Source organism: Perca flavescens, unplaced genomic scaffold, assembly GCF_004354835.1.
Source record: "Perca flavescens isolate YP-PL-M2 unplaced genomic scaffold, PFLA_1.0 EPR50_1.1_unplaced_scaf_16, whole genome shotgun sequence".
In the NCBI taxonomy this organism is placed as follows: domain Eukaryota; kingdom Metazoa; phylum Chordata; class Actinopteri; order Perciformes; family Percidae; genus Perca; species Perca flavescens.
In genome coordinates this window covers 7,501-17,500 of record NW_021166581.1, presented here as the reverse complement: position 1 = coordinate 17,500, position 10,000 = coordinate 7,501, and the positions used below count along the sequence as shown (strand labels likewise).

Genomic DNA, 10,000 nt, shown 5'->3' with positions numbered 1-10,000 from the left:
CCTTCTCGTACCGAGCCCTCACGCCGAGGACCTGAGAGAGGGAGGAAGGAGGAGGCAAGGAGACAAGGAGGCAAGGAGATGAAACAGGGAGAGGAGACAAGAAACAGGCAGATGAGATGAAACAGGTAGAGGAAACAAGGAGAGGAAACAGGGAGAGGAAACAAGGAGAGGAGATAGGGAGAGGAGACAAGGAGAGGAAACAAGGAGAGGAAACAGGGAGAGGAGACAAGGAGAGGAAACAAGGAGAGGAAACAGGGAGAGGAGACAAGGAGAGGAAACAGGGAGAGGAGACAAAGAGAGGAAACAAGGAGAGGAGACAAGAAACAGGCAGATGAGATGAAACAGGTAGAGGAAACAAGGAGAGGAAACAAGGAGAGGAGATAGGGAGAGGAGACAAGGAGAGGAAACAGGGAGAGGAGACAAGGAGAGGAAACAGGGAGAGGAAACAAGGATAGGAGACAAGGAGAGGAAACAGGGAGAGGAGACACAAAGAAAGAAACACAGAAATAGATCAGGGATGATTAAAGTTAAGTTTATATCTATTGAAACAGTTGTACATTTTATTTCCAAATTGTATATATTTTAAATATTGCTCGTATATTATTCAATAATTATAATGTATATTGTTTCCTATTATTTAATGTATACTCTGTATGTGGGCTGTGTGTCTGATATTTTGCTGCTGCAACACCGTTATTTCCCATTTTTTGGGGATCAATAAAAATCTATCTATCTATCTATCTATCTATCTATCTATCTATCCACCTCCCTCCCTCCCTACCTCTCTATCTATCTATCCATCCATCTCTCTCTATATCTACCTACCTACCTAAAAAATAAAACAAAAATAATTAAATGGAAATTAGATGGCTAATAAAACAGGAAGTGAAAAGGGTGGGAGATGTAGATAAATGTAGATGAATAGAGAAAAGAAAACCGATAAAGAATCTGAACTCCATGAGAAGGAAAGATGGAGTCACCTCCTTCTCGTGCTGCAGTTTGAGGTCTGACAGCGCCTCCTTGTGGTCAGACTTCTCCTGGTTCAGCTGCATGGCCATGTCATCCAGCATGGCCTTCCTCTTCTCTGCTGTCTACACACACACACACACACACACACACACACACACACACACACACACACACACACACACACACACACACACACACACACACACACACACACACACACACACACACACACACACACACACACACAATGTTGTTTACAGGCTTAATGTGTCTTTATGGAGGTTATGCAAACAAGTGTGTGCATGGATGCGATACCTTCTTGGCCTCGTCCAGATCTCTCAGCAGTTTCTCCTTCTCTTGTCCTTCTTCTGTTAACTGCTCCAACAACTTCCTGTTGGCAAAACTGGACTCCTGAAGGACAGAGGAAGGAAACCAGAATCACCAACCGGCCAAGCTACAGTTTACACCGCTGTCTGTCTAGGCTCATAGAATTCACACGTACGGCTCAATATTCAACTATTCAGATATTCGTTCGTTGGGTAGGTATTTGATTTTCAATTTTGGAAATTTAATATGCATTGTTGTTTTTTTTTCAATAGTGTAATAAAGTCGAGACGGGTTCAACTTTTTGAGAAATGTGTTTACGTAGGTGGAGCGTTCAATGCAGTAGGCTGTGAGGAAGTGGACATGGATCTGGTGAGCAGTAGGCTGTGAGGAAGTGGACATGGATCTGGTGAGCAGTAGGCTGTGAGAAGGAAGTGGACATGGATCTGGTGAGCAGTAGGCTGTGAGAAAGTGGACATGGATCTGGTGAGGCTGTGAAGGAAGTGGACATGGATCTGGTGAGCAGTAGGCTGTGAGAAGGAAGTGGACATGGATCTGGTGAGCAGTAGGCTGTGAGAAAGTGGACATGGATCTGGTGAGCAGTAGGCTGTGAGAAAGTGGACATGGATCTGGTGAGCAGTAGGCTGCGAGGAAGTGGACATGGATCTGGTGAGCAGTAGGCTGTGAGGAAGTGGACATGGATCTGGTGAGCAGTAGGCTGTGAGGAAGTGGACATGGATCTGGTGAGCAGTAGGCTGTGAGGAAGTGGACATGGATCTGGTGAGCAGTAGGCTGTGAGGAAGTGGACATGGATCTGGTGAGCAGTAGGCTGTGAGAAAGTGGACATGGATCTGGTGAGCAGTAGGCTGTGAGAAGGAAGTGGACATGGATCTGGTGAGCAGTAGGCTGTGAGAAAGTGGACATGGATCTGGTGAGCAGTAGGCTGTGAGGAAGTGGACATGGATCTGGTGAGCAGTAGGCTGTGAGGAAGTGGACATGGATCTGGTGAGCAGTAGGCTGTGAGGAAGTGGACATGGATCTGGTGAGCAGTAGGCTGTGAGGAAGTGGTCATGGATCTGGTTAACAGTAGGCTGTGAGGAAGTGGACATGGATCTGGTGAGCAGTAGGCTGTGAGAAAGTGGACATGGATCTGGTGAGCAGAAAAAGTTGTTGTTTGGCAGTACTTTCAGTCAAAAGAAGGCCATTCAAGTCCAGCTACATGTTCAATCTGTTCAATGCTGATTGGTCCGGTGGTGGCGAGGACCCTAAACTATACACAACATGGCCGCTGTTACAACATCTGGTCTGAAACATCTGGAAGAATACGAGTTGTTCATGAAGGAATCTCCAGACAGCAGCCAGAATGCAGCAACTTCAGGTACAGCAAAGGAAGGACAGTCCCTGTTTACTTCATTCATGTGTTTACTGGATTCATGGACTGAGGACGGGAGGAGGAGTCAGCACAGCCGAAACACCAAAAATCTGGACTCAGTGCATCCTTAGTTTTGAGGCGGTATGAGAGTCTGGTACAGGAAACAGTTTTAACGCTTAAAGACGTACAGTTAAACACGGAGGTCCGATCTATCTGGGGTCTCTGCTGTGTTATTTTCTGTCCTGTGTTGCTTTAAAAAAAAAAAAAAAAAAAAAACGCCCTACATAAATCGCTTTTTTTGACAGCTGACCATCGACAAGGTGACAGGGGGCAATACATTTAAGCAAGTTACATATGATAAGAGCAATGCTTCCTGTTCAGGGATCTCGCTTTGTTTTATCTAATGCTAGCCTCTCTCTATCTCCCTGTCTCTTGCTCTCTCTCTCCCTGTCTCTTGCTCTCTCTCTCTATCTCCCTGTCTCTTGCTCTCTCTCTGTCTCTTTCTCTCTAATTCAATTCAAATTGCTTTATTCGCATGAATGTCAGATATAACAATATTGCCAAAGCATCAAGGATAATAATGAAGAAATACATGCATACAATTAATTGAGTAAACTAAAATATATACATTTAAAAAAAAAAAAATAAAACAAAATCAGGAAAGCAACAGTATATCAATATACAGTAAAATCGCTAGTGTCAACGTAAGAAAGAAAACAAAGACAAAAAAAAAACATGAAATAAACCCATGAAGTAGAGGAGTAAATGAGTAAACTCTCTCTGTCTCACTATCTCTCTCTCTCTTGCTCTCTGTCTCTCTCTCTCTCTCTCCGTCTATCTCTGTTCTTTCTCTAGCTCGCTCCACCACTTTGTTTTATCTGGCAGCGCTTCAAAGCAATCTTGGACACTGTAGCAGTATCTGTTGTTATAGCAACAAAAGACACTCTCGGCTTCTTTCGTGTACTATGTTTAAACTTACAAAAGTGCACTAGTCAATTATTTCTTGTCACAGAAGCAGCCAAGCGTGCTCATGGGCGTACGTTGCCGAGCCCGGTGCCGTGCTCCCTGGCTGCAGCAGTGTGAGAGGAGCGTTACCTGGAGCTGGGAGTCCAGGTCATCCCTCTGAGCCAGCAGGGTCTCCTGCTCCACCCGTCTCTGCTGCAGCTCCACGCTCAGCGCCTCCTGCTGCTCACGCAACAGATTCATCTCCTGCGTCTTCACCGTCTGGATCTGCACACGGCAACAAACACGTTTGGTTAGGTTCAGTTTAGGGCTGGGCAATATATTGATATTATATCGATATCGTGATAGGAGACTAGATATCGTTTTAGATTTTGGATATCGTAATATATCTTGATATGACATAAGTGTCTTTTCCTGGTTTTGAAGGCTGCATTACAGTAAAGTGATGTACTTTTCTGAACTTACCACCACTTGCCTTTACCCACTTAGTCATTATATCCACATTACGGATGATTATTTATCTAAAATCTAAGTGTGAAGAGATTTTGTTAAAAGCACCAATTCTCGACCCTAAGACTATTGATATTGAGGTATTTGGTCAATAATTTTGTGATATCTCATTTACTCCCTATCACCCAGCCCTAGTTCAGATCGTTTTTTAAACGACCTCCACTAGTGAACAGAGTCTGGTGATGGACATGACTACAGAGTACGGGGGCATGGATATAACTTACTAAACAAAAGATATACAGTAAGACAGAAGTGTAATAGTATTTTGTCAGATAAGACAAGTCTAAATATGTTCGTCAACGAGCTTTTTTTCCATGACTAAGACGAGACGATGACGCCAATGTCCAAAAACACTGACTAAGACTAAATTAACGTGCATTATTATTGACGAAAAAAAGACGAGACTAAAATGTTTTGCATGAAATAAAAACTAAGATAAAATCTCTCTACTTTTTCATCATTCATGAGACAGAATATTCAGTTGTTATGCCTTCAAAATATCTGAAATGGTTATCAGAAATAATGTTATTTAAAAAAAAAAAAAAAAAGACAAAATATTTTGACTAAAACTGGACTAAAATGACGAGACTTTTAGTCGACTAAATCTTGACTAAAAAAATATATATATATAAAAGATATGTGAATGACTAAATATGGCTAAATCTAACAAGGACATTTGGCACAAGACTAAGACAAAATTGTCTCCAGACTGTTCAGAACTCTGCTGCACGGCTTTTAATGCACATTAGCAAAATAGCTCACATCACACCTGTTTCAGCAGCACTTCACCGGTTACCAGTCCAGTATAGAATTCAATTGAAAATCCTGGACATTACTTTCAGAGCCTTGCACGGTCAAGTTCCTTCATACATCTCTGATCTGATACAGCTACAGTACAGGCCAAAAGTTTGGACACACCTTCTCATTCAATGCGTTTCCTTTTTATTTTCATGACTCTTTACATTGAAGATTCTCACTGAAGGCATCAAAACTATGAATGAAATAACTGAAAAAATGTCTTGTATTTTAGATTATTCAAAGTAGCCACCCTTTGCTTTTTTTATTAATAAGGGAAATAATTACCCTAATGAACCCTGACAAGGCACACCTGTGAAGGTAAAACCATTTCAGGTGACTACCTCATGAAGCTCATTGAGAGAACACCAAGGGGTTTGCAGAGTTATCAAAAAAAGCAAAGGGTGGCTACTTTGAAGAATCTAAAATATAAGACATGTTTTCAGTTATTTCATTCATAGTTTTGATGCCTTCAGTGAGAATCTACAATGTAAATAGTCATGAAAATAAAGAAACACATTCAATAAGAAGGTGTGTCCAAACTTTTGGCCTGTACTGTACATACCTCCACCCGTAGTCTGAGATCATTAGGTCAGAGGCTATTAGTGGTTCTCAGCACTAATTTTAAAACTAGAGGGGATCGGTCATTCCCAGCAGTGGCTCCTTGGCTGTGGGACGACTTAGCTCTCTCGCTACGTTGTGTGGATTCTGTCGAATCTTTTAAAAAGCAGCTGAAGGCTCTGCTGTTCAAGCAGGCTTTTACTTAGTCGGGTGGGTTTTTTTTTTATGGTTGTTTGTTAGGTTTTCTATTAGTATATCAATTTGCTTGTATTGTTGACTTCTTGTGTTGTATTGCATTTTATTGTGAAGCACTTGGTGATTTTTATCTGTGAAAGGTGCTATACAAATACACTTTACTTACTTAAATTAAAAATAGGTGACAAAATGAACACTAAAACAGACGATGGAAGACAGCAGATTACAGGTGACCGTAAAAGACATCATGTGCCAAAAGGTTTTGAAAGAAATTAGTAAACATAACTAAGGACAGAATTAAGCAGCAGATGGTTGAAGACAGACGACAGTAGATCACATGTGATAACAGATAACAGACTGTGTCCTGCTTTAATCTCATATTTTGGAAAATGACAGGGGGAAACACTAGAGCAGGGGGAATGAGAGGGGGAAACACCAGAGCAGGGGGAATCAGAGGGGGAAACACCAGAGCAGGGGAATGAGAGGGGAAACACCAGAGCAGGGGGAATGAGAGGGGGAAACATAGCAATGTAATGTAGCCTTAGCCCTGTTTGAGGGCAGATGATATTTCCTTTAGAACAATGATGTTCTTCTGGTTCTAGAAGAACTGGGTTAGTCCGACTGAGCAACGTTCTGTGGCCCAGGTTTTAAATAACATCTAATACATGTACACTATGTTATATCTGTTCTGGTTTTTATTTAAATTAAGTTGTGTAGAAACCTTTTCTTCTCAGTAGGGCTGTCATCGACTAAAGAAATTCTTAGTTGACTAACACTTATAGGATTTTGTCGACTAATCGATTAGTTGATTTAATTGACAGAGCTGTGAGCTTTGAGAGGTGGTTAAGACTAGAAAAGCACAATATAAATGTAGTTAATTAACCATCTGTAAAACTGAGTTTCTCCACAATTAATCCTGCAAAAGCACCACTTTAAATCTGGTGTTTACCATAAATGTGCTCAGAAGTTTCTTGGAAATGAGTAATTAAGCCTGAATAAGCATAAAAAATGACTAATGGACTAAAGAAATCTTAGTCGACTAAGACCAAAACGACCGATTAGTCGACTAATCGACTAAGAGGTGGCAGCCCTACTTCTCCGAGAATTAAGCAGCTAGGTTAGTGCTCCCAGATGTACTGTAGTGTTAGGGTTCTACGTAACGTTCTCCAGGTATAGGACCCGTTTTACGGCAGCTAAGGTTAGTCCTTAGAACACTGTTTTGGGGTTAAACTTCTCGATGATGTTCTCTAGGTTTCGTTACCTGTTCTAGAGCAGCTAGGTTGGTCCTGAGAGCATCGTTCTCCTGCAGGATGCTGTCCACCTGCTCCTGACTGACTGCACTCTGATTGGCTACCTGCAGTACCGTGGCACCACAGCCAGGGGGCAGCCGAGAGAGAGAGAGAGAAAGAGAGAGAAGAGAGAGAGAGAGAGAGAGAGAGAGAGAGAGAGAGAGAGAGAGAGAGAGAGAACCAGACAGAAAGAGCCCAGCAAAGAGTACCAAAGTACCAATAACGTAAGCAAGGGACACAAAGCAAGGGGCAATAAGAACGCCAAGCAAAAGAAGAAGAGGAGGGCGGAAACCAATAGAAACATAACCAAACAAAAAGGACAAGAAGAAAGAGAGGAGGAAGAAAAGAGAAGGATAAAGTTAGAAACACAGAGAGCAGCCGGCAGAGAAACACCAGGATGTTCCACTGCCGAAAAAGTTCTCTTCCTCCGTTCCTTTATACATCTTGTGCGTGTGTGTGTGTGTGTGTGTGTGTGTCTGTGTGTGTGTGTCTCTGTATGTGTGTGTGTGTGTGTGTGTGTGTGTGTGTGTGTGTGTGTGTGTGTGTGTCTGTGTGTGTGTGTGTCTGTGTGTGTGTGTGTGTGTGTGTGTGTGTGTGTGTGTGTGTGTGTGTGTGTGTGTGTGTGTGTGTGTGTGTGTGTGTGTGTGTGTGTGTGTGTGTGTGTGTGTGTGTGTGTGTGTGTGTGTGTGTGTGTGTGTGTGTGTGTGTGTCTCTGTATGTGTGTGTCTGTATGTGTGTGTGTGTGTGTCTCTGTATGTGTGTGTGTGTGTGTGTGTGTGTGTCTGTATGTGTGTGTGTGTGTGTGTGTCTCTCTGTATGTGTGTATGTGTGTGTGTGTGTGTGTGTGTGTGTGTGTGTGTGTGTGTGTGTGTGTGTGTGTGTGTATGTGTGTGTGTGTGTGTCTCTGTATGTGTGTATGTGTGTGTATGTGTGTGTGTGTGTGTGTGTTACCTGGTCTTTTAGGGTGTGCAGAGCCACTTCGTGTTCTTTCTCTTCGCTCTGCAGCTGCTCTCTCAGCTCAGCTGTCATCTGAACAGAAACACAGTCGGTCACACAAATCTGAGGTACTCGTACTTTAACGGAGTATAATTTCCATTTTATTCTACTTCATACTTCTACTCCCCTGCATTCTGAAAGCCAATATGTTACCTTTTACTGCACATTTGTCAGACAGCGTTACGGATTTAGATTATTAAAACAACGTATAATCAGCTAATAAATGATGATATATTGGTATAACCAACTACCCAGCAGTGTTTAAAGTCAGTAAAATCAGCTCCACGTTCACGAGCTGCAACATTCAAGTCATCAACACGAATGATTAAAAATATCCCTTTTAAAGAACATTCAGAACAGCTTAAAAATGTGTCATTAATTAGCAAAATGTGTAATTAATTTGCGATTAATCAGGAGTTATGCTGCGTTCAAGACACAATTTTTCAGCGCGTAAGTTACGACTTCAAGTCACGACTCACGACTTGGTAGCGCTCCAGGCAAAGTCACGATAAACCCTTCTAGCTAGCGTTAGCCTAACGTTGACGTTAGCGAGCGCTAGCCGATACTAGCAATTTCTAGTCAGCGACATATTTTGGGCTTCATTTAATAAACATAACCTGTAGAAGTACACAATCGTATGTGTATTGTTTTTATTGTTTTGATTACAATGTACGGAATTACTTTACTGTTCATGTCTATTTATTTGACTGCCGTTCCAGGGCACTTTCACCGGGAGAAGGTTGTGAAAACACGAGTTACGGTTGCCTGGAACGCAGCATTAACTCCGGACAATCATGCAATTAATCGTGATTAAATATTTTAATCGATTTGACAGCCCGCCTTTTGGTACTTTAGGTTTATTTTGATGCTGAAACTTTTGTACTTTTACTTGAGTAAAATTTTGAATTCAGGACTTTTACATTTATTTCTACACTGTGGTATTTGTAGGGCTGTGCTCGACTGAAGAACTTCTTAGTCGACTAACACTCATTCAACTGTATCGACTAATCGATTAGTTGATTTAATCGACAGATCTGTAAATCTGAGTTTCTCCGCAAAGAGTCATGCTACACTGCAAACAGAGATGTGTTAAAAATGACAACATGTGTAGTCCCTGAACACACTCACCACATGTGTTAAAATTCTACACGTGTCATTTTTAACACATCTCTTTTTGCAGTGTACAGTTTCTTACATCCATTTTAAATCTCTGTCTTAAGAAATCATTAGTGGGATAAATCCTATTCATAATTTTAAATTGCATTTCTTTCACCTTTTGGCGGGACAGGAAATTTTAAGTATTTACATCTAATTTATTGTATTGTCTCCTTACCGAAGTCTTTGAGAACACTACACTGCAAAAAGAGATGTGTTAAAAATGACACAACGTGTAAATTTTAACACATGTGGTGAGTGTGTTCAGGGACTACACATGTTGTGTCATTGTTAACACATCTCTTTTTGCAGTGTAAAAGCACCACTTTATGGTGGTGATGGTGCAGTGGATACAACACATGCCTTTGGTGTGGGAGACCTGGGTTTGATTCCCACTGCAGTACATCAACCAATGTGTCCCTGAGCAAGGCACTTAACCCCTAGTTGCTCCAGAGGTGTGTGACCTCTGATATATACAGTACTGTATAGCAATCCACTTTGGATAAAAGCGTCAGCTAAATGACTGGTAATGTAACTTTAATTCTTGTGTCATTCAGCATGAAAAAAAGCATCAAAACATGACTAATGGACTAAAGACATCTTAGTCGACTAACACCAAAACGACAGATTAGTCGACTAATCGACTAAGAGGGAGCAGCCCTAGGTATTTGTACTTTTACTTTATTAAAAAAAAGAAGCTCAGAGTACTTCTTCTCCCCCCTGTGGCTGTGTGTAACGGAGGGCTGACCTGATTGGCTGCGACGACGTCTGACTGCAGCTTCTGGATGCGGATGTTGGTGGCCTTCAGCTCCTCTTCTTTCCGCTGGTTGATCTCATCAATCTTCGTCCTGCAGAGACACACAAACCATAA

At 41.7% G+C, this 10,000-nt stretch overlaps 1 protein-coding gene across 1 annotated transcript in view; it reads right to left on the bottom strand.

The window, feature by feature from the left end:
• gripap1 (GRIP1 associated protein 1) overlaps positions 1-10,000 on the bottom strand; it is a gene marked incomplete at its 5' end in the record, with an annotated part of 49,864 nt that overhangs the window by 32,573 nt on the left and 7,291 nt on the right. Inside the window, 7 exons of the mRNA XM_028572582.1 lie at positions 1-31; positions 981-1,091; positions 1,285-1,380; positions 3,761-3,895; positions 6,951-7,043; positions 7,930-8,007; positions 9,878-9,977. The exon at positions 1-31 is cut by the window's left edge and continues 71 nt beyond it. Of these exons, the coding sequence (XP_028428383.1) occupies positions 1-31; positions 981-1,091; positions 1,285-1,380; positions 3,761-3,895; positions 6,951-7,043; positions 7,930-8,007; positions 9,878-9,977 (644 nt within the window). The remainder of the gene's footprint in view (positions 32-980; positions 1,092-1,284; positions 1,381-3,760; positions 3,896-6,950; positions 7,044-7,929; positions 8,008-9,877; positions 9,978-10,000) is intronic.